At 36.1% G+C, this 25,902-nt stretch overlaps 2 protein-coding genes across 5 annotated transcripts in view; one reads left to right on the top strand and one right to left on the bottom strand.

The window, feature by feature from the left end:
• Positions 1 to 2,027, bottom strand: part of LOC132143478 (bifunctional UDP-N-acetylglucosamine 2-epimerase/N-acetylmannosamine kinase-like) — a 19,605-nt gene extending 17,578 nt beyond the window's left edge. For both annotated transcript variants that reach the window (XM_059553718.1, XM_059553717.1), the window contains exon 1: positions 1,902 to 2,027. The gene's annotated coding sequence lies outside the window, so the exon portion shown is untranslated. The remainder of the gene's footprint in view (positions 1 to 1,901) is intronic.
• Positions 2,028 to 13,523: 11,496 nt separating this feature from the next.
• Positions 13,524 to 25,399, top strand: LOC132143477 (complexin-1-like). Of its 3 annotated transcripts, none has more exons than XM_059553710.1 (4): positions 13,524 to 13,869; positions 14,563 to 14,667; positions 22,789 to 22,967; positions 24,390 to 25,399. In XM_059553710.1, exons 2-4 carry the CDS (start codon positions 14,637 to 14,639, stop codon positions 24,579 to 24,581), a joined length of 402 nt encoding a protein of 133 aa, XP_059409693.1. In that variant the 5' UTR covers positions 13,524 to 13,869; positions 14,563 to 14,636; the 3' UTR covers positions 24,582 to 25,399. The 3 variants fall into 3 exon arrangements, with proteins under 3 accessions (XP_059409693.1, XP_059409694.1, XP_059409697.1); XM_059553711.1 differs by lacking the exon at positions 13,524 to 13,869 and adding an exon at positions 13,903 to 14,061; XM_059553714.1 differs by lacking the exon at positions 13,524 to 13,869 and adding an exon at positions 14,149 to 14,171.
• The last annotated feature ends 503 nt before the right edge of the window (positions 25,400 to 25,902 follow it).

Below are 25,902 nucleotides of genomic sequence, written 5' to 3'. Positions count from 1 at the left end.
AGCTGTGTGTACGGTATACTGTCCATGTCCAGAAAGGTAATAAAACATCATCAAAGTAGTCCATGTGACATCAGAGGGTCAGTAAGAATATTTTGAAGCATCGAAAATACATTTTAGTCCAAAAATAGCAAAAACTACAACTTTATTCATCATTGTCTTCTCTTCCGTGTCTGTTGTGAGAGAGTGAACACCGAGCCGAGCCAGATAACGAACAAAAGACTGACTCATTCACGAGTCAAGAACCGTTTCTGTCAGACGTGTCCGATTCGAGAACCGAGGAGCTGATGATACTGCGCATGTGTGATTCAGCGTGAAGCAGACCGACACACAGAGCGTCTGAACCGAACTGAATCTTTTGGTGATTGATTCTGAACTGATTCTGTGCTGATGTTATGAGCCCAGGTAAACCGAAGGCTTGAATGAAGGGCAATCATCGCCAATGACGGCATTAAATCGAGCGCAAAAGAACCGGTGAACCGTTTTCTTCAACCGGTTTATTGAATCGAACTGTCCGAAAGAACTACTGGTGATCCGAAAACCGATGCAACCGGTTCTTCACTCGTGAACGAGTCATTTATCTGGCTCGGCTCGGTGTTCATCTTCAGTTCTCTCTTCACAGCAGTTCAGTCAGTGTACTGTTTGAGTGCATGCATTACTCCGGGATATTGGTTTGTTTAAACTCAGAGGAAGTGTCAGCCACATTAAAAAAAGTTAACAGCTTAAGTCATTTGTGTATTAATGCATATTGGAGACGCGAACCGTTTAAAACGATTCAGTTCAATTTGGTGAACTGGTTCAAAAAGATCCGGTTACATCAAATGATTTGTTCACGAACCGGATATGACAAACTGCTTTGTTTTGAACTCTCTCACACAACAGACACGGAAGAGAAGACAATGCTGAATAAAGTCGTAGTTTTTGCTATTTTTGGACAAAAATGTATTTTCGATGCTTCAAAAAATTCTAACTGACCCTCTGATGTCACATGGACTACTTTGATGATGTTTTATTACCTTTCTAGACATGGACAGTATACCGTACACACAGCTTCAATGGAGGGACTGAGAGCTCTCGGACTAAATCTAAAATATCTTAAACTGTGTTCCGAAGATAAAAAGAGTTCTCACGGGTTTGGAACAACATGAGGCTGAGTTATTTATCACATAATTTTGATTTCTGGGTAAACTATTCCTTTAAAGCAGTTACTAGTAAATAAATCCAGAAGAACTGTGGCAATATTTCCAAGCTGCTTCAAGAGACAGTACTGTGAAAAGCGTAAACAATTATGTAAAATGGGGATGCTGTCAAAAATAATGCCATTAATAGATTTTCTTAATCAATTAACTTCAAATAACTAAATTAAATCAACATTTGGTGTAACAGTTTGCATTTAAAGCAGCTTTTGCCCTAGGTGCATAGTTTTTCAGGTTTCTTGAAGCATCTTGGATTCATTCCCACAGTTCTTCTGGATCTCAGTTTGTTGTTTTTCATGTCATTCAAGACAGACTGGATGATGATGAGATCAGATCTCTGTGTGAAGCACTGGCTGTTGTCAGACAAAAATCTCTTTGGATTATTACAATGAATGGCAAAATTAATGATTAGATATGTAAACTATATCAGAAATAACTGACTTACAAAAAATAGCTGCTGAAAATGCTAGTGTTCTAATCATTTTGGACACCAATGAACAAAGTATCACCCTCACATAAATACGGACTACATTACTGGCTAAATACACTACAAAGTCAGAAGAGCTGTGAAATAAAGTTATTAATAAACAACAGATGTCGAGTCTTACGTACAGTAAAGGTAACGTGTCGAAAAGTTTAGTGTTTGCTTTTATAAACACTGTTACCGGACCAAGAAATGCTAGCAAGCTGTGTAAGCACATTACTTACGTTGACACGATTATCTGTAGTACATTCCCTTGCGTGATAACAGGTGTAATAGAATCGGACATACCGGAATGCTGATAGACTTTATAAATCATCAACAGAGGCAGATTAATCCGGCGTCAGAGCTAAAGGAGGACAGCGCTGCTGTGAGAAGCTTCTTTCTCCGTTTCTATTGGAGGAGCGGCCGCGCGCGACACAACTCACTGCTGCCACCCACTGACAGGAACTAGCATCACCCGTCGGTTCATTTTCTCCCAAAGCAAAAATACTGTAAATGTATTATCAACAATTTCTTGATATTTTTATCTGAAATGTCTATTAGCACAATAACAAATGTCTTTTGTGACTTGATATAGCCTTCAATATTAACATGCATAGCCTATAACAAAACTTCCCTCATTAAAACACATTCACCTAAATATTACTAATTTAAATGTAGATTCTTTTAATATTAGGTGATGATTTTAAATGACAGCAGCCACCCTAAACTGAAAATTACCCCATGATTTACTCACCCTCAAGTCATGTGTATATGACTTTCTTCTTTGAGACAAATACAATCAGAAAAAAGCTCTTCTAAGCTTTATAATGGCAGTGAATGGGATTTTGAAGTCCAATACAGTAAAAAAGTGAATCCATCCGTCATAAATTGTACTCTATACAGCTCAAGGGGGGTAATAAATTCCTTGTTAAGTGAACTGAAAATGTCTGAATTTAAAACTCTATAAACTATAATCTCTAGCTTCCATTAACCATCACGCTTGTGTTCATGAGAGAGTGTTCCAGTGGATGATAGACATAGTGTAAAATCTGGTGAGAATATTCTAGTCTCACAAAAAACTAGTCTCCTCTTGGCTTATAGTGTAATTCTACAACATTATTCTTTACTAATCTTCATTTTTACTTCTAATTCATAATATCTCACTCTTCTGATATCGTGATATCTTATCTGTCTGATATCTTACTTTAAGATGTTCAGTAAATTCTTACGAATATATAAGAATATAAGTGGAAAAAGATCATTCCCATCCAGGCTTGATTTGCCTTGCCCACTTGGGTCCTTTTTTGGGGGGACAAGTGGGCAAGGCAAATCAAGCCTGGATAGGAATTAACTTTGTTGTCATCATAGTATTATTTTTAAAAGTAACACATTTTTTGTAATTTATAGTGTTATTATTTAATTTTCATGAATTAAATGTACATTTCAGACATCTTCACTTTCATGAAAACCTTTGCTAAGGTCAATTGGCATTCACATAGTTGCTTTTATATAAATAAATATGTAAATATTCATATGTCTATATATGTTATAAATTATTATACCTTTCAGATTAATCTCTTTTGGTGTTCTGCTTACTAAATTTCCTAAATAAATTTGAAATAGAATAATTGATTCAGTATTTTACAGTGTTGACACTTTGAATATATATAAATATTTGTAAGGCATTTATACATTCTGTAAAAGTTTATACAGAAGGGGTTTCTTAGCCTTATCCTGTTTTGAGGAATTTTAAAATTATTATTATTAAAGTAAACTACAGTCAAATTAAACAGTTAAATTCCACTTATTAACAATGACAGAAATTGAAGCTGAGTTGTCTGTTGTTGTATCTATTTAAAAACTACAAAGATGTGATTAGATTTAGATTTAGATTTAGATATGATTTAGACTTTGTTCTACATCTTTGGACTGGTTTTAGCTACTTAAATTATTTCTTAAAAATATTTTATAAATTATATCAAAAAGTGCACTGATGATTTGACAGTCACCAAGACCATCGCCACGTGTGCAAACCAAAAAGCCGTGGATGACAGCAGAGGTTCGTGGGCTGCTAAAGACTAGAGATGCTACATTCAGATCAGGAGATAAAGCAGCCTTCAAAACAGCAAGAGCCAATCTGTCCTGTAGCATCAAAAATGCAAAACGGTCATATGCTCAAAAAATCAACAATCATTTCACAAACAGCAGAGACACAGAGCCTGCGGCAAGCCATTCAGACCATCACTGACTACAAGCCCCCGCCACAGGCCTGTGGTAATGACAAATCCCTCCAGGATGCACTCAACCACTTTTTCACGGTTTGAAATGCAGAATGACACACCTGCACAAAAACTGCCCACACCTCCCAACGATCAGGCGCTCTGTCTGTCTACATCCGACTTACGAAAGACCCTATCTAGAATTAACCAATGCAAGGCTGCTGGTCCCGACAAAATACCTGGCCATGTAATGAAAAACTGTTCAGCAGAGCTGACTGATGTCCTAACAGATATCTTCAACACCTCGGTGAGCCAGGCAGTTGTCCCCACAAGTCTCAAATTTACAACAATTATACCGGCACCAAAAAAATCACGTGTCCTGTCTAAACTACTACCATCCCATAGCACTGACTCCAATCATGTTAAAGAGCTTTGAGAGGTTAGTCAATGCACAACATCAAAACCAGCCTCCTCAACACACTTGATCCGCTACAGTTTACATACTGTCCGAACCGCTCTACAGACGATGCAATTTCCTCCTCCCTCCACCTGGCTCTTACCCACCTAGAAAATAAAGACTCATATGTCAGAATGTCACACCTCGAGCACAGGCGCTCCACAAGGGTGTGTGCTGTTTGTGGATGACACAACTGTAGTAGGTCTCATCAGCAACAGTGATGAAACTACAGAGAGGAAGTGGCAAAGCTGGCTGAATGGTGGCACTAACAACCTGTCCCTCAATGTGGAGAAGACAAAGGAGGTTGTGATGGATTTCAGGAGAAACTCTGTTGACCACCCCCCACTAACCATCGACAGCTCGACTGTGTAGAGAGTCAGCAGCACTAAATTCCTGGGAGTACACATCACAGAGGATCTCAGCTGGACCACCAACACCATGTCACTCTCCAAGAAGTCACAACAGCAGTTACGCTTTCTACGCCAACTGAAAAGAGCAATCCCCCCTCCACCCATCCTCACCACATTCTACAGAGGAACCATAGAGAGCGTGCTGACCAGCTGCATCACTGTCTGGTAAAGGGACTGTAGTGCAGCAGACCGCAAAGATCATCGGTGCCTCTCTCCCCTCCATCCTGGACATCTTCCTCACACGATGCTCCAGTAAAGCAAACAGTATCGTGAAGGACCCCACCCATGCCTCCCACAGTTTCTTCCAGCTCCTACCATCAGGAAGATGGTACCAGAGCATCAGAGCCCACTCCACCAGACTACAACATTTTCCCCCAGGCTGTGAGAGCCCTGAACTCAAATCATCCCACCCTCCTCTGAAACCCCACACAAACCCCCTACCTCCTGAAACATGGATCATCCCCCCCCCAACCTTACCACATCACAGAAAATAAATTCTGAAACATTCTCTTTTTTTTGTGCAGTTCAAATCTATTTTGTGCAATTCTCCTCTACGCGCACTAGACACGTTTCACACACACTGTATGTACACAATCCCACAAAAGACTCAGTAATATGTGTTTACTTGCTCATGCACTACAAATCATCTTGGACTGTTCCCAAGCCAGCTGCTTGACTTGCGATGTTTCTCTTTGCACATGTTATGTGAAGCATTCATATAGTCTGTATATTTTTCTTTTTCAGTCTATGTACCGTATAGGTAAACATTTATATCTATAGTATATTTAAAGTCAAAATCTGTCAGTAGGTTAGGTATAGTATTATGTGAAGCATTCGTATAGTCTGTATTTATTTATTTTATTTTATTTTTGCTTATGTATAGGTAAACATTTATATATATAGTATATTTATAGTCAAAATCTGTCAGTAGGTTAGTTGTGTATAGGTACAGTATTTTTGTGAAGCATTAATGTATAGGTCAGCATTTTTATATAATATATTTATAGTCAAAATCTGTCAGTAGGTTACACTGAAAACCCTAATAAGTTGACTGAACTAAATTGATTGAGTAAACTTGTTGCCTCAATTTAATTGAGTAATGGAGTCTCCCAAAACTTGCATATTTTAGTTTATTTAACTTGATGGTTTTGTAGACTGTACCTAAATCACTCAGAGGTTTAAATGTTGATACTTGATTCATTTGAAGTCACCATTGTGGTGGAAAGTGTTTGGTTTAGTTGGGATCTTGGTCCAGATAGTTCATGTGTTAGCTTGTCTGCTGCTGTAACAGTGTATATAAAAACGCTGTTTTTGTGGTGAAAAAGACAAATTTAAATGAGCTCAGGTGTTATCAGATGTTTTTTGTTGATGAGAAAGTCAACATATAATACGTATTTGAGATCATAAAATAAGTTTTGTTTGATATTTATAACAGGCACCAAGAGCAAAATACTTATTTTGAAGATGGACAAAATGAATGCATTTGAAATAATTTGAGTAAAAGGATCAAGTACTCACACACACAGACTTCTAGATTTAGCATATGCATCACAACAACGGTGACAAACAAAAGAGCTTCATAGCACAAACTCATCCTTATTTTACAACCTTTTTTGTTCTGATTGTCACCATTGATGTGATGCATATCCAAAATCTTGATGTCTGTTTGGGACGACGTGATCGGTTTTCAAAAGGTAAGTACATTATTTTATCTACTAGGTTTCTATCCATAAAAGTGAATCCACAGTTGCAGCAATACATTTTATTTTAACTTGTCACCATTACAAGTTAGTTGTGCATGTTTGATCTCAACTCTCATTGCCACAATAACAGTGTTTTACAACGCACAAGTTACAGCAGCAAGAGACAAGCTAACACCAACAAAGAGCTAATAACACCTGAGCTCTTTTAAGTTCTTCGTCACAAAAACAGCATTTTAAAATACACTGTTACAGCAGCAAAAGACAAGCTTACACAAGAAGTAACTGGACCAAGATCCCAACTAAACCAAACACTTTCCACCACAATGGTGACTTCAAATGAATCAAGTATCAACATTTAAACCTCTATTAATTCTCAATAAGAGCTTCTCTAGATGTCTGACAGAAATAAAGTCACAGAACCTTGTAAGGAGGATCTGTAAACGTCTATATCGGACGTACACAAGATAGTAACTTTGCCCAATGGATTAGGTTGATGTTAAAATACGCAAACATAGTAATTTTTTGTTAAGTTTACTCAAAAAAGCGCTTGCGATAAGTTGCCTTTTTTTTAAGTTGACACAACTTTTTTTTTTACAGTGCATAGGGTTTACTGTATTTTCATAAATATTGTGACATTTTGTCAAAAGGTCAAAGATTAAATATGTTGTTATTTGTTTTACTTCAGTGTGCAAATAGTGTGTGGTCAAAAATAAGAACATAATTTTCAGTTAAATTTATATGTTGAGTTAACTTAAATATATAAGTACACTTGAATTTAATACCAAGTTAAGTGAACATAATCGTTTAAGTACATTAAATAAGCACCAAGTTTGGTGAACTGAGTGATTTAAGTACAATCTACAAAACCGTCAAGTTAAATAAACTTAAATATGTAAGTTTTGGGAAACTCCATTACTCAATTAAATTGAGGCAACGAGTTTACTCAATCAATTTAGTTCAGTCAACTTATTAGGGTTTTCTACAAAACCGTCAAGTTAAATAAACTTAAATATGTAAGTTTTGGGAGACTCCATTACTCAATTAAATTGAGGCAACGAGTTTACTCAATCAATTTAGTTCAGTCAACTTAGGGTTTTCTACAAAACCGTCAAGTTAAATAAACTTAAATATGTAAGTTTTGGGAGACTCCATTACTCAATTAAATTGAGGCAACGAGTTTACTCAATCAATTTACTTCAGTCAACTTATTAGGGTTTCCAGTGTATTGGTCTAACGAGTTAAGCAGTAACGTTAGCTGCCATGTTCTTTCTCTCAAAGGAAAACGATTGGGCCACTTCATCAAATACTATAAGTTGTCGTTTCAATATTCATACCATATCAAAATCACGTACCACAAGGATAACATATTTCACTAGTAGAAGTCATGCAAAACAACTTTATATCTACATAACTTTACTCACCTAACATAATACACTAAAAAAAAAAGGCCTCTTGAAATGTAGTTCAACAAACCAAACAGACCAAAAGGACGAATTTTGTAATCCACCAATCAGTGCTTTTGTTCTCTTGTTGCTAGGCAGAATTCCTCCCATGGCCAATCACATTAAAGGAAGAACAGAGTGACGTTGAGTTTTTCCAAAGGATTGCTCATGATTTTGAGCTCACAACACTTGAAATCTAAAGTTTATGCATTTTGAAGGTAAATTAGTTAAATTAACTCATATTTTTAAGTGACAGGGCCAAAACGCAAAATTTTAAGTAATGTTTAGTCAACATTACTTGATTTTTTAAGTCAAGACAACATTAGGGTTTACAGTGTAGTTGTGTATAGTTTTATACTGTTTTACTTCATTGTTGTATGTCTGTATAGCACCTTGGTACTGTGAGGCAAGAAATTTCGTCCCACTGTACAGTGTGTCCACACATGTACAGTAGCGTAATGACAGTAAAGCTCATCTTGACTTGACTTCTTGCATCTCTCTTCAGTCAAACGTAATAACAGACATATTCCGTGATTTTAGAAAGTATTTTATAGTCAGTACAGACTATAGGCTACATGTGAAATAGCTGCTCTGCACCTGTTCTCAGCAGTAAAAGAAAGATGTGGGGGGTTATTGGCGCGATGATCATAGGCTCACTCTGGCTGCATCATTCCTTATCAATACTCAATACACGCCTACTCAGTACCGCGAGATGATCGCGTGCCGGTAGTAGCCTACTACTGCAGAACAGCAGCCGCAGCAGCGCGGTCGATGCTGCATTGCAGTAGCACTGTCATAATGTGCGTGAAAGTGGACAAGGTTGCGTAATCAAAAGCACCTCCGTTCCGCAAACTGCGCTTTGTGAAAGCCCGAGGCTCATACGGGAGCGAGTAGGAGGGGTCTTTGGGGTAGAACGGAGTCATTTTGACCCAGCGTGTCGCAGTGAAACGTGAGAGAAGGGAAGGGCACTTTCACAGCAAACACAAGCACTGAACACAGACTACAATCTTAATGAGGTGATCTGTCAGTTGACAACCACATGATGACAGACTAGCAAAGAAAACATTCAAAGTACACATTGAACTGTTTATGTTATTACATTTTATATGTTTACATCTGTAGATTTGATTACAATTACGTTTAAAAGCCATTTTCTCACTATAGTCCAAAGACCTATTTATTTATTTAGACAGTATTTTATGGAGTGATAAAAATAAATATATCCAAAATAACAAAATATTGATAATAATAATATACTTCAACCAAATTAAAAAAAGGTTTTATCCATTGATAAAATTTCAGGCATTTAACTTTAAACCATCACTTCTGCCCAAAATATCCATAATATTGTCCATAATAATGCTTCATCCAGTCCATCCCGTTGTCCTCTCACATCAACAACATCCACCAAAATATTTGTTTAGAACAGTTTTGAACTGTTTTCACTTGTAAACAGCGCTTGATCTGTTTCTCTCCTGATTTAGACAAATGATTTTTTTTTCTGAAAAATTAAGGATAGAGGACTCATAGCAACATGTTGATGTTAAAAACGTCTTAATGATGAATTTGTTCATTACAAACACAAAGCTTTAATAAAACATTAATTGATGGACTGGAGTGGTGTGGATTATCTGGATTATTGTGGTGTTTTTATCAGCAGTTTGGACTCTCATTCTGACGGCACCCATTCACTGCAGAGGATCCATTGGTGAGCAAGTGATGTGATGCTTAAATTCTTCAAACTGGTTCGCATCTTGAAGATGAAGGCCTGAAGGTGAGTAAATTTTCAGCTTGCAAATATTGAAAGGATTCAAACTGTAGCCTATTCTGGTTTTACTTATAAATATTAATTTGTACTAGTTTCAGTCAAAATGACTACTTTTTTAATCCAATATATATATAAAAAAAACAACAGGACTGCTGGAACAAATTAGCAAATTAAGTAACAGTATGTGACAAATAAGTAGACTGACTAATTTTATTCAGTTAGTCACTCTTTAAATAAGTACAGGTTTAATTTTGACTTCATAACGTTCATTCATTCTGTTTCCTCATCCTGTCCCTCCTTTCTTTACTGTTGCAGTCATAACCTGTTAAAATTGTCCTGACAAGCGTAAATGGGGAATGCCATGTATAACTCTTCAGGGACGTGCTACCAAGTGTAACGGAGATGGCAGAGATATATATGACCCATGCAAGGTGTTTACAAGACATTTCAAACACATTTCTCTCTTCCTCCTATTCTTCACCTTCAGTTCTTCAGTAATCAGAGTCTCTCCTCTACTCTGCTCTCCCTGCTCTCTCCTCGTTTTGTCCACTCAGCTCTCTGTGCTGAGAGCGAATAAATCAGTGTTTCCCATTTGGCTGCAGTCCAGAAGAGATAAATGCTCACAGAATAAAAAGTTCAGCAGAAACAGTTGGACCATAAAGCATCCTTCCTCTCTCTCTCTCTCTCTCTCTCTCTCTCTCTCTCTCTCTCAGTCCTTCAATTTTGATCTACATTCATGATCAATGCAACTGATGATCTCAGCAGGCTTTTCTGTTCAGTGCTTCATTTAAGGACCCACTATATACCTTCTTTGTCAAATTCAGACATGGGAATTTATTTCTGTGATAAAAGAAATAAAATAAAGTAGATGGTTGCATATTTGCAAAAAAAAAAAAAAAGAGAGAAGCTGAACTGTGTCTACTGCTGTCCACTGTTTTTGCTTTTAGAGACATTCTAAAGAAATACTTTTTTTTGAGCTTGTAACTCTCTCAGTTTGGTAAGTATGCTGTCTCCTCTCAGCAGAGAGAAAACTGAAATACTAAACCTTTTCATGGGTCAGTTGCATCAGCCCAGTTTTTAACAACACTACAGCAACAGGGAGGTGTTATGACTGCAGGGAGAACCTTTGCGCACTGCAGTGTTGCCCTAAGAGCGAGGGTGTGTTTGAATCATGCAGAGTCATGTGGCGTGTCCTCAGCTAAAAGGTGACTATGTCCCTAAGGTCTAAGTGGATATTTATTCTTTCTGGTGTGAGACAGCTTCTGGCATAAACATATTTAGCCTCTGTGCTTAATTACTTCTACTGCAAGATGCGTTGGATAAAAAGAACCTACTAAATACCACTTCATGTTCTGACATAAACATAAATGGCTGAATTTTTTGTAGCTATCTTTTTTTTTTCTTTTTTTTTTTTAATGGGAAAGGTGACCTTGTGCATCCAATTTGTAAATGCAGAGCACTTAAAGTAATTGCCAAATGTGTAAAGCTGACATGACAAACACCATCTGAAACATTCATTTTTACATGTTGAAAAATAGTTCATGATCATGTTATTGCGATTGTTTATTTCTGCACACATTAAATTAATTCTCCAAAATTCATTTATTTACCAAAAAAAGTAGTTAACCCACAGCTTTTCTCAAAACTAACTTCTCTTTTCTAATTTTTCAGCATTACCATTTACTATTATCATCCTGTTTTTATACAGTCTATGTTATCATCATCATTATTCTTATTATTGGATCTTTTTTTATAAGATGTGTCTTATATGCTCGCCAAATAAAATCAGTGATATTGTAAAACTACTAGGGCTGCAACTAACGATTATTTTGATAATCGATTAATCTGTCGATTATTTTTACGAATAATCGATTAATCGGTTTATGTACTTATATTTTAGTTTTTTTCCATTTTTTCCCCAAGTAAATTATTAATAAATGGTCTTTATCATTCAGCATAGATTTAAGAGATTATATATGTCATATCCTCATCAAAAATATACCTGGAGTTGTTTTATTGTGTTAGTAATTCTTTTGTTGAACTCTTCTGCAATCAGAACACTGACCCATACTCTAGCAAATTTCACAAGGAGATTTCAAATAATGTTTTCACCGTGGCAGTCCTTAGAGCTCCTAAAGTAGTTTAACATCCCGAACAAAGCTTATTAAGGAATCTTTCAGAACATATTTTCACAAAGAATAAGGATAAAACAGAATAAAATTGCAGTGCATTGTATTTTATTATTTACTGGGAAACAGCTTTATAGCTTTTGCTGTGAAATTGTAAACAATCCTTCAAAAAAAGTGCCAATGGCATGAAACCTGAATGGAACTCACAATTTAAAGTAAAATCCATCAGAAGGTTGTCCAGAAAAAAAATGGGACACACACAAAAAACCTGCTGTGTGAAAAAGAGCAGTGAATACTTAGAAAAAAAAGTGCATTTCAAATATCTACATTTACCTCTCTCATTCAGTCATAATTAGGCTGCACGACTGAATTTTGAACTGGTAAACGACAAACTGATCACAGAACATGTTTGTAAAGCTTTAAATGTTAACTGTTAAAAAGCAATGTTATCAGCTTTTACGACTAAACATTTGCAAACAACATTGTACTGGAGAATCTGCACAAATGAAAGTCTTAGGGGCCGTTCACATATCGCGCCTAAAACGCTTCTTTCCAAAGCGCTCGCGCAGAAGCGCCCCTGAGGCTTCTGCCTTTGCTAAGCAACCTCCTTGCTCTCTCCTTGAAGACGCGGAAATTTCAGCAAAGGATAAATGGATTTGTAGCTCAAAAAAATCGCTTGCAGTAGCTCTGCTACTAAATTTATTTCAAAATGGAAATCCATATACAACTATGATCAGCTGTTCCTTTCATCTTGACTGAGCTTTTAACGTTGTTACGGGAAAGGATGAAGCTGATTGGTTAGTTCTTGTCACATGACCCGCGGTGCGGTTGCGGCATTCTGAAAAGTTTAAATGTTTTTAACTCGATGCGGTGCGGTGTTGGAAATAACGAACTTGAGCGTGCAAAAGACGCGATATGTGAACGTCCCCTTAAACAGTGCAGTAGTGCAGAGTTTACAGGTTACTCTTCTTTTTTAAAGGCTCAATGTAAAGTACTCCCACATCACGCTGAATGCTGCAGACATAGACATCATATGATGTCTATGGCCGCAGAGACGCTGCTCGGGAAGCACGTGACATAAAACAAGGCCACCTATTGGCTATTCGCTACTTCTCCTGTTGTACTGGCTGAGTAAAACCTCCGGTGGCTCATTACTGCCACACTTTGGTCACCGCAGATTTGAAATATGCACGAAATGAGCCGCTTACGGCAAATAAAAGTTATTTAGCAACGAATCGATGACTAAATTAGTTGACAACTATTTTAATAATCGATTTTAATCGATTAAATCGATTCGTTGTTTCAGCTCTAAAAACTACTGTTTTCTATTTTAGTATATATTTTAATTAAATCCTGCAATGGCAAAATTTAATTTTTTTGTATCCATTATTCCAGACTTCCATGTCAGTTGATCATTACGAAATCCATCTGATTTGCTGATTTGGTGCTCAAGTAACATTTCTTATTATAATCAATGTTGAAAATAACAACATCTGAAATAGTAAACTTTTGTACTGTAAATGAGTCCTGTTGACGAGTTTATTGTGAATAAAAGTATTATTTCTTTCAATTGTTCATTTTGCTACAGGCCATGTTTTAGTATATTGTGGCTGAGTTGTACCTGTAAAGGGAAAGCCCAGTCTGAGCCATAGATTCTGAATCAGCAATTTCTCTGAAGAGAAGTCCAAGTCACGAGGGGCATAGATTCTTCCATCTTTAAGTCTCCAGGTCTGACAGCATCTGTTATAGGAAGCTTCCAACAGCAGTGGAGGGATCATCTGCTAAGCACTGGCAGAGGCGTGTTTCCCACCGGCACCTCTAATCAATTGCTCCTCACTACGTCTGGGGACGTGAGATGTTTTGATGGGAAAAGGCTGCGTGTGATGCAAAGGGCTTTCACCGTCTTGCGTTCCGGCTGCAGTTCCACTGGCCAACGCTCTGACAGACGCTCGGCGAGCAGGAAGAGACGCCTGGAGATTCTGGGATGCTCCTAGCGGGTTAATAATACACATCTTCCACAACTGGCCCACGTCAACTTCCCTATCGGCGCGATAGCCCGCTTCCTTCGCGGACCAAGAGCAGGTATTTACAACCGCATTTCTTACCGCTGCTAGAGGTGCGCGGGTCACGAGCAGGTGCTGTCCAGAGAAGGTGGTGCTGAAAGAGGCTTGTGGGCTAGATAGAGCCGAGCCTTTGCGGCGGGGGTTCAAGTAAGGCAATGCACCAAGACTACTCAGGTCGGACTATGAACGAAAACACTTTGCATAGATCTTGGTAAGCTTGAGCCATATGACTAAATAGACTGTCCTGAACTGGATTAAGAAAGTCACTGGTCGATAAGTCCAAAGTTACCTTCTGGATCTTTGACCCCCGGAAGTTGATAGGTATTATTTATATCTAAAATACGCACGGTGGTAATAGACAGTAGCGCAAATGAATCAAACTAGCTCTGCACAGTGGGTTTTGCTATTGTGACAGCCTGATTGTTGCTTTCAGCAGCAGCTGCACGGAGGGATTTGATTATCTGTCATTGTGGAAGACAGAAATTATATTTACTGTGTCATTTTTGCTCGAAGACCACGCAGCGCTGGAATAAAATGCATGTGCAAAACTGGTTTCACATTGCATCTTGTAAGCAGAAGGACAAAACGTTCCGATCAAATTGTGCATGTGCATGTTTTATTGAACTGCAGTAGGCTATCATCACTTTTGCTATTATTATTATTATATAGGCTATCATTATTAATAATGAAACCATGCTCATTTTGTTTGCAGATCTGACTGTACGACCTCTGGTTTCATACATTTGAAGCGCAAAGTACAAGGACAGGAGCACTTGAAAAGCCATCATGAATTTCCTCCTGAAGGCAGCTATGGGAGGTGAGTGTATATATTCCCGTTGGGAGATCAGAAGTAAGAATGAAAGACCGAAGTCAGTGCTGTAGTGCTGCAGCAGTGGTCACGTGCGCGATCCTTGGAAGTCGTTCGATGTTCAACTTAACGCACCGGAGAAAGAAGGTTGTGCTACTGTCTAAAGCGACACTATTTGTCGTTCAGCATCTCCTGCATGCAGCAGCCCAGAACTGAATGTTGAGCAGTATGAGCAGTAATTATAAAAAAAAGAATTAGATCAAATGTAGTAAAATTACAATGAACTATGGCATACTATGGCATATGGATAACAGGATTGCAAATTTTGTAGCAAATTAGGACTAGGTGCTTTTCTCTTGAGTAACAGAGTTGAGTGATGAAAGGGATGGTCTGCCCAAAAATGAAAATTCTGTCATTAATTGCTTACCTTCATGTTGTTCCAAAGACCTTCATTCATCTTTGGAACACAAATTAAGATTTTTTTTAATGAAATCCGAGAGCTTTCTGACCCTTCATAATAATGACTTTATTCTGCAATTATGTTACCATGTTACCATCTAACGCCATTATGGAGAGTACCACAGCAATAAATTAAGCTAAATTAGAGATTATTTGTTTGTCATTTTATTCATTTATTATTTGTCATGGCATAGAAAATGTCCACTTCCTTAGTGTCACCAATTTTAAGTAATGTTACATATTTTGTAACAGGAAAAGACATGTGATAACAGGATTGCAATGTGTAACAGCTAAAAAATTTTTTTTCTGTTTGTTAAAATCACTACAATGAACAATAAACTCAACAGTTTGGCACTTTATAGTAAGGTTAATTTTATGTAATATAGTTTACCGTTATAGTTTAGCAAACATGTCTATTAAGTCTCACAACACAAAACATATATGTCTCTAATATATACTGGAAAACAAAGTGCACCCTATTTGCAGAACATGCCATGGAATTCTTTAAAATACTATGCAAAACCACATAATGCATAAACATGATTGTATTATCAATCATAAACAATTATGTATTACATAATTGCATGATTATATTTGTTATCATTTTGGCCAGTGGCATCACCACAGTATATTTGTGCAATATTCATATAATAATTGACTATCTCTCATCTTCACTATGCTGTTATGTGAAAGCTTGTTTGTGTGTGGTCCTGTGATGTGAATGCCCAAATGGCAATGCAGTTCAAATATTTGCTTCAGTGCTTTCAGACTCGAGCCAGAGTGTGTTTAAAGTAGAAAAGCTGATGTCACCGCTGGACCGGGGCCACAGAGCAGCTGACTGAAGCAGAGGACAGTGTGAAAAGCACCAGCTGCCCTAACTGTCCCAAAAATAGATATTTCAAAACACAGTACATTAGTGACAGCAAGTCTTCAATCACAGACTCGAAAAAATTAGCAGCTTTGGTTTAACGTTTCAGACAGAAAACCATTTTGATGCCATCTGTTGAGAGGTACAAAAGCGGAAAGGGAGCACATGCAACACCATATGTTAACACTGTAAAGGTAACCAGATTGGTACATTTTTGTTTTTCACCATTTCTGTTGCTGTTTCTCATTTTTTCCATACTCTCCTTGGAGCTAAAATTTAATATGCTCCAAATTAACTCACAGGAGTCAAAAACATGGTTTCCATATACATACAACAATATACACTGAAAAATAAACAGGTACTCAAGAGCCTATACAGACACTAAAAGGCAAAATATACATATACACACAACATACAAATATCACACCTACAGTATACATGTTTACATGGGATACATGCTTACAAATGTCAATGTTAAATGTTCAGCTCATACAATCATGCACTTTAAAAAAAAAATATTTGACCCTGGACCACAAAGGGTCATTTTTTAAAATTGAGATATATCTGAAAGCTGAATAAATAAACTGACCATTTATGTATGGTTTGTTAGAATAGGACAATATTTGTCTGAGATAAAACTATATGAAAATCTGAATCTTTGAAATTTAATACAAAAAAAGAAAAAAAAAGAAAAAGAAGAGAAAATCCCCTTTAAAATTGTCCTAATGAAGTTTTTAGCAATACATATTACTAATCAAAAAATAAGTTTTGATATACCATATTTTTCGGACTATAACTCACCTGAGTATAAGTCGCATCAGTCCAAAAGTACGTCATGATGAGGAAAAAAACATATATAAGTCGCACTGGACTATAAGTCGCACTATAAGTCGCATTAATGTAGACTACAGGAGCACTCAGCAGCATAGAGCGCCCTCTCGCGGCTGTAGACGGTAATGTTTTCTCTTGGTTCATTTCTCTCGGTTCATGTCAAATTAATTTTGATAAATAAGTCGCACCTGACTATAAGTCGCAGGACCAGCCAAACTATGAAAAAAGTGCGACTTATAGTCCGGAAAATACGGTATTTATGGTAGGAAATGTACAAAACATCTTCATGGAACATGGTCTTTCCTTAATAACCTAATGAATAAAAGAAAAATCGATCATTTTGGACCTTTTAACCAACCTGTAAACCTACCCATACCACCAAACCTTACCCGTGTCACATTTTTATTTATTTATTTATTTTTTTTTTTTTTTTTTCAAGCATACAGTGAAAAAGTGTACAGTATGTACAACATAAAACAATAATTGAAAAAACACTGATGATCCAACAAATAAAATTCACCGCTGCTTGAAAAAGGAGTGGGCTGAAGTTTAACACTTGTTAATTCCCACCCCTCTTTCAAACTCTTAATACATTAGTTTTTTTTTTTTTTTTTTTTTTACAAAACACAAACACATAAATCTTCATACATTTATACAAAATGTTAGCAACAGACATTCTGGCTTAACCAACTCAATTTCCTTCATTTTTATAACGTTCAAAAATCATTTCTTTAAATCTTTTCCTGAATTGTTTTATATTTGGACATTTCTTAAGCTTCTCATTTAGGTTATTCCACAGTTTCACCCCTTGTATGGAAACACAAAAACTTTTCTTCCTACTGTGTACCATTGGTAATATGAAATTTAGTTTTCCTCTCAACACATACCCTCCTTCTCTCCAAGTAAATAACTTTTGTACATTTTGAGGTAAATCATTACACTTTGCCCTATATAGAATTTGCACAGTCTGTAAATCCACCAAATCTTTAAATTTTAGTAATTTGGACTCCATAAAAAATATATTAGTATGTTCCCTATAACCCGCCCCGTGAATGATCCTTAAAGCTCTCTTCTGTAAAATGACAAGTGGCTGAACTGTTGTTGTATAATTATTTCCCCACATTTCTACACAATAAGTAAAGTATGGCAAAACTAATGAACAATAAAGCATACGTAAAGACTTCTGATTTAAAACTGGTCTTGCTCTGCCAATTATTGCTATACTCCTTGAAACCTTACTCCTAACATAACTAATGTGTGGTTTCCAGTTCGCTTTATTGTCAATGATAACTCCTAAAAATTTTATTTCATTAACCTTTTCAATGACCACTCCATCCATCTTAATTTCAATTTGCAAATTATTTCGACCATTACCAAACATCATTAATTTTGTTTTCTTTAAATTTAGTGATAATTTGTTTGTATCAAACCATAATTTAATCTTCTCTAATTCCTTATTTGTCTCCTGCACTAGCAACTGTAGATCACTGCCTGAACAAAAAATATTAGTGTCATCAGCAAACAACACTAATTTCAATACATCTGACACTTGGCATAAATCATTGATGTAAATAAGAAACAATATCGGGCCTAACACTGCCCCCTGTGGGACTCCACAAGAAATTTCCAAGCATTCAGAAAAATAATCTCCCAGCTTCACAAACTGCTTTCGCTGAGTCAAATAACTTCTTATCCAGTTTAATACCTTTCCTCGGATCCCATATCGCTCTAATTTTCCTAACAAAATTTCATGATTGATGGTATCAAACGCCTTCTGTAAATCAACAAATATTCCAATAGTATGCATTTTGTTATCTACTGAACTTGATATTTCTTCTATAAAATCTAACAATGCAAGTGATGTTGCCCTTTTTGCTCTAAATCCATACTGACATTCATTAAATATATTATTTTTTTCCAAAAAGTTGTCAAGACGAGTGATAAAAAGTTTTTCCAGAATTTTTGAAAATTGTGGAAGCAGAGAAACCGGTCTATAGTTTGTAAATTGATGTTTGTCTCCTGATTTATAGAGTGGAATGACCTTTGCTATTTTCATTTGATTAGGGAATGTGCCAGATTGAAATGATGAGTTATAAATATAGGTAAGAGGTTTTGAAATGGCATCAATAACATTTCTCACCACCGTCATATCAACATTGTTACAATCATTTGAAGTTTTATTCTTACATTTTGAAACAATTTGAATTATCTCACTTTCCTCCACCGGAGAAAGGAACATTGAATTTACATTTCTTTCAATAGAGCAATAACCATATTGATCATTTCTGGGGTCAGGAATATTCTCTGCCAGCTCTTTCCCAATATTGACAAAAAATGTATTGAAAGTATTTGCCACCTCTATCATATTATAATTGTCTTTGTCTCCCATATTAAAATATTTAGGATAACTTAACTGGCCAGAAGATTTTTTTATTACTTTATTCAATATTTTCCACATTTCCCTCACATCAGATTTCTTAGTTTCTATTAATTTATTGTAATAATCTTTCTTAGTTTTCCTCAAGATATTAGTCAATTTATTTTTATATTTCTTGTACTTATTTTCCGCCTCTTTGGTTCTTTGTTTAAAAAACTCCTTATAAAGCAAGTTCTTCTTTTTGATTGCATTTTTCAATCCCTTTGTAATCCAGGGATGACCTTTTTTATTTGAAATTGTACATATTTTCTTCAATGGACAATTTTTGTCATATAGTTGTTTAAATATTCTCATAAACTCATCATAGGCATCATGTACATTGCTCTTGTCATATACACCGTCCCAATTTTGTACAAATAAATCATTCTTAAAAACATTCAAGGACTCTTCTGATCTTAATCTTTTGAATTTACTTAGTGGTTCCTGATGAGGCTTACAATCGCTATCAAACACTGTAAATACGGGCAAATGATCACTGATGTCACTTATTAATATTCCACTTATTGCATCATTAAAGATTTCATTTGTTAGAATATTATCAATTAGTGTAGCGCTATGGGTCGTTATCCTCGTAGGTCTAGTGATTTTAGGGTACAAATTCAAGCTATAGATTGTGCTAATGAAATTTTCTATCAATTTATGCTTATTTGGATTGAGCATATCTATGTTGAAGTCTCCACAAACAATGATTGTTTTACTAGCTTTTTTGATATACATTTCCTCCATATATTCACTAAATTTTTCAACACATGAGCCTGGTTTTCTATAAATACAACTTAGAATCACATTCTTCCTATGTTCTCTATGTAACTCAATTGTTAAACATTCAAATATATTTTCAACAATGAGACTCATATCCTCCACAACACTAAATCTCAAGTTAGTGTCCACAAATAATGCAACACCTCCTCCTGCTCCATGTTTTCGGTCCATGTGTACAAAATCATATCCATCCAACTCAAAATTTTCTTTTTTCTCCTTATGCATCCATGTTTCAGATAAAGCAATTATACTAAATGGTTGTGCCAAACCATGCAAATAGTTCTTAATATTTTCAAAGTTTGCATAGAGACTTCTACTGTTTATATGTATAACGGAGAGTCTGCCATCTTTATTAATTTGATTGTGCATTTCATCTGTATAGTAGCCACAGTTTTTATTGGCACAAGTAAAAAAGTTCTTGTCCGGATCAATATCATATTCCATATCAAAACTTATGTAATCAGTATGTTCAAATATTTGCAACTCCAGACTGGTTGTATCTTCTGCTTCAGATGAGTGTCTTATTTGAGTATGTATGTCAGTCAGCTTACCTCGTATTCCAGTAGCCTGACAACCTTGTTTACTCATACTCAGTCAGCTCTTCCAAACCCCTCACCACCAATACCTTCGCATCTTCTGGGCTTCCATTTAGTTTTATAAACACTTTACAGTTGGCAGTCCATGTATGTTGTATTTTCTTCATTTTTCTCAGGTACCTGGCTTTCTTTGCGATATCTGCATTGTGCTTTGTGAGGTGCTCATTGATATAAACGTTTGTTCCTTTGAGCTTTTTTCCTTCCTTCAAAATCGCAATCTTGTGTTTTCTGTTTGCAAATCTCATGATGACAGTAGATTTATCGCTGGCTTTCCTCCTCGGCAACACATGGCAAGCCTCAACATTATTGCAATCCAGATCAATTCCTTTTGATTGTAAAAAGCTCGCCACTTGTTGCTCTGTCGAGCTGGTATCAATCTCAGCTGCTGGATCTCTGATGTTTACGTCCACCGCGCGAGCATACGATCGGGGTTTCACCGTGAACCCGGTTATTATGATGTCGTTCATCCTCGAATTTTGTTCGAGGTCTGCAACCCGATTCTCCAGCTGCACTATTTTCATGTCTTTCTCCGCGTTCTGGATGCGAAGAGACTGGACCTCCTTCACCAAATCCAAAATACGGATCTGTTGCTCCTTTACCTCCGTGAGCTGTGTTTTGAGGAAGTCCAACGTGACTTTAATGTCATCGATTTCCTCAGCCACATCACTTAACTTCTTCGGCGGCATTTTCACTGCTGAATCAATGTAATTTTCTGTGTTTTTCCACACATCCACTGTTCACACACACGCACAGCCCGATAGCAGCAAAAGTTTTGTACATTAACAAAAACGAATTATCTGTTGAGCATTAATTTTTGTTAATGATTTATTAATTAGAGTTATTATAAAGTTGGGTCTAGAATGTTGTATTCACTGAAGATCCTTTGAAAGTTTTGTGCCAATTCGTCCACATACAGTGTAACAATGTTTTTGCTGGACATCTTAGCTTTTAACAAAGGCCTGTTCTGCATAGCCACAGCATAGCCACAGGCTTTCAGAGCACTCTTGATGAGTTTGCTCCTTGATATTGCACTTGTTAGAACATTCTTCGCCTTGTGGTGTAATGTTCTGATGATGTTGAGTTTGTGTTTCAGTGGGTGGTGAGAGCCAGACCACACAAATTGATAAGTAGCACATATCACACAAAGCCAGAATATTGTTGCATATATCCTCGTTTCACATTCCAGACTTTGCTTGGGAGACCTGAATGTGATGTCCTCTGTGTACTACTCTCCTGGCCACCATATGAGCATGGTGGCAAAGTGACGTTCCCTCTGTATATTTTTGGAAGTGTGTTGAGGCATGGTGTGACCAACCCATGAATTATTCCTGTTCCTGCAAGGATGCTCTGTTTAATCCAGTGAACCAGCTGTGGTGAATTTATTATTTACAAGTTAACTTTGTTTTGCCAAGTTGATTGGTGTTTTTTGACTTTTGTTTTGCAGATAAATTGGGATAGTTTATATAAAACCAATTCAGTTTCATTACTACCAAAGGCTTGGGAGATTGTTTTATAAAAAAAAAAAAAAAAAAAAAATATCAATACTTTAAATCAGCAAGGATTCATTCATTTGATCAAAAGAGAAACCATGCATTACAGTTTCCGCAAAAATATTAAGATTTACACAAAAATATATATTGATAAACATGAGAAATGTTTCTTGAATTGGCATATTTGGAATGATTTCTGAAGGATCATGTGACGTAGAAGACTGGAGTAATGAGGCTGAAAATTCAGCTTTACATCACAGAAATAAATTACATTTTAAAATACATTTAAATAGAAAACGATTATTTTACTATATAACTCTTTTTATCATTGACGTTTTTAATAATAAAAAAAAAGGTGGTAGGCATAAGAGAAAAAAACAAAGCAGTTTTGAATGGTAGTGTATTTGTCATTTTCTTCTATGAAAAGTTTATATAATTAGGTTTATCATATCAGCTTCACATCAAATCTCAACATATTGTCTAATACACAGTATAAGTAGTATACACTTACATCTTCGCTTATTAATTTGAAAATATCTATGCCTTATCTGTTGTACGAACAGGTGATATAAACAGTGAAATTGCACATCGTTTTTGTAATTTGCATCCAGTCATCATTTAAATAAAACAATTTATATAAGCTGTTTGTAATTTATATTCTTTATATGATCTCTTATGTGTTTTCAGGAGGCCCCCCTGATGTTGGTAAAATGTTGGGAGGAGATGAGGATAAAGATCCCGAAGCAGAAAAAGAGAAAGAAGAAGAGAGACAGGAAGCTCTGAGACAGGAAGAGGAGGAGAGGAAGGCCAAACACGCCAAGATGGAAGCAGAGCGGGAAGCCATAAGACAAGGCATCAGAGACAAGGTTAGAGAGACCAATCATCATGGTCAGATCTCTGCTTTTCGGAAAATGATTATTAGCTTTCCTTATTGGCTCCCCAAACCTTCTGAAGTCAACTATATATATTCTTCTGTGGAACATAAAAGTAGATATTTTGAAAAATGTTGTTAACCAAACCGTTTCTGTTTCCATTGAATTCCATTATATGGACAAAAACTAAAATCCACTGTCTGGAAACAAAATATCTTCTATGGACTCTATTCACATTTTCTTGTGGACAAAGCCTCAGAAGCTTATGGTTAACAGTGGTGAAAAGAATCAACAACAAATGTAATTTTTGCATTTCCAATTACTCCAATAGGAAAAGAACAAAATCTGTATGTAATTGCATTTCTATATGCAATTCAAAAGAGAAAAAAAGTCTTAACTGGAAGAGGGAAAGAGGTCAAATTGCTGTCACTCCCTCAACTACTGTAACTGCACAGAAGCATTAACTAGTTTTCTGTAATCAAACGCAAAGGTAATGAAAAAGTATTGTGCTATAAATGTGCATTACATTAAAAAAAAATAAAAAAAGACAAAGTCATACAGGATTGAGGATGAGGGTGAGTAAATGATTAAAGCTTTTTTTTATTTCTTTTAAAATGTTTAAATTATTAGAAAAATTGTATTATTACTCAAAGAAAATAAGGCACACGGTTAGTTCTTTAAATATTTGGCCAAATCTGTCATTGCATCACGGTAGTACCATGATATGTAAATGTATGATATGTACTGTATATGAGCACAGTAAATCATTCAGTATATGATTCAAATGTTTAGACACATTTGACTCAAAAGTGCAAAGACAAGCATATACAGTGTCTTAGTTTCTATACCTTAAAGGGTTGGTTCACCCAAAAATGAAAACTGTCTCAATTTCTCACCCTCATTTTGTTCCAAAACTGTAAAACCTCCAGTCATCTTCAGAACACAAAAGATGAAATCTGAGAGCTTTCTGACCCTCCATAGACAGCAACACAACTACCACGTTCAAGGCCCAGAAAGGTAGTAAGGACATTGTTTAAATAGTCCATGTGACATCAGTGGTTCAACCTTAATTTTATAAAGCTACGAGAATATTTTTTTGTGTGCAAAGACAACAAAAATAACGACTTTATTTAACAACTCTTCTGAGGTTGAACCACTGAGGTCACATGGACTATTTTAACGATGTCCTCTCTACCTTTCTGGGCCTTGAACATCGTAGCTGCGTTGTGGTCTATTGAGGGTCAAAAAGCTCTCAGATTTCATCAAGACTATCTTAATTTGTGTTCTGATGATGAACTTAGGTCTTTGGAACGACATGAGGGTGAGTAATTAATGACAGAATTTTCATTTTTGGGCAAACTAACCATTTAAGCATTTTTAATTTCAGCTTTGTAACTCCCTATGTTTGTGTAACAGTATGGCATTAAGAAGCGTGAGGTGGCTGAAGCAGAGGCGCAGGCGGCAATGGAGCAGGCGAGCGAAGGCAGTCTAACCCGTCCAAAGAAAGCAGTACCATCCGGCTGCGGAGATGACGAGGAGGAGGAAAACATCATGGACACGGTGATGAAGTATCTACCAGGCCCTCTGCAGGACATGCTGAAGAAGTAATTCCCTAAATAATCTCAAGCACACGCAGCTTTAGATATTATTTCAACTTGTACTGACTTCGGCGAGAAGAGAACACACTAGAGCAAAACACAGACTACACCATTTACCTTTCACACATTTCAAATTTCAAGGAGCTTTAGATATTAGTGACAGATCAATCAATCAAGCAAGAGGGGTTAATTATCAGAATATAAGCCATATTTGATCTTTACAGGGAAACCTGAATCACATCATCTCTTCGACAGTTATTTCTTATTCAATACGTAAAAAGCAATATATATGCATGAATTGTTCGAGTGTCTATTCCACTGTTTTGTATCACCAATCGGTAAGATTTAGCGTTCGATATGAGGAAAAAAGTACTTGGTTGAAGACATTCAAGTCTTGCATGTGTCCATAGTGTTTGTGTGCTCAATGACATCTTGTTTTTGTCGCTGCAGAGATTGCAATCAGATAAAGAAGGCAATAACATTCTCTCACGCTGTAAGCTAAACAACAACTTTTTTGTACGTCTGTCACCACGCCATTTAGGTCAATCTGGCGAATCTTGTCACACTGTAGTTTCATCAGTTTGGAACATTTAATGCCTCAATTCAGATCAACGGTCTTGTCGAGACGGTGTTCTTGCACCGTTTTTGTGCTTTACGACAGATTCTCTGACTTAAAGATTGTAACTCAGTTTCACAGGGACGCTATGTGTGTTTCAAATGGACTGTAATTTCTCTGGTCTAGAGCCTGTGATCTACAACATTCTCAGCAATAATACTGATTCTGTTTGCTTGGCTTGCAGTAAAACGAAATAAAATCATAAGAGTGTATGAATGGCTCTGATGATTTAAAAAAAAAATGTCTGTCTTAAGATCTGTTGGGTATATGGCATTGTAATAAACCAATCACACACCTAGTTTTGGGGTTTAAAAAAAAAAAAAAAAAAATTGCAATTAATGGAATCTGCAATATGAAGATGTGTAGTTAACATGATTTATGTTGTGTAATATTATACCTGCAGGTTTTATGAATTGAAGTTTATAGTAATACTGTACAGAAGTGTGGGTGTTTGGAAATAAATACTTTCATTCAGCTTCGGTCCATTAAATTGATATATATATATATATATATATATATATATATATATATATATATATATATACCATCACATGAATAAATTAAATTAAATTTTAATTTGTATTAATATTTCACAATATTATTTTAAATTCATGAAAATCTTTTTAATAATATTCAAACATCTTACCATTCTTTTTAACGGTAGTGTATACTTGCATGCTAACAATTGATTTGCATCAGTTGTTAAATAACTGCA

This window comes from Carassius carassius, chromosome 7, assembly GCF_963082965.1.
Source record: "Carassius carassius chromosome 7, fCarCar2.1, whole genome shotgun sequence".
NCBI lineage: Eukaryota > Metazoa > Chordata > Actinopteri > Cypriniformes > Cyprinidae > Carassius > Carassius carassius.
The sequence above is the reverse complement of the archived record's forward strand: the minus strand, read 5'-3'. Positions and strand labels throughout refer to the sequence as shown.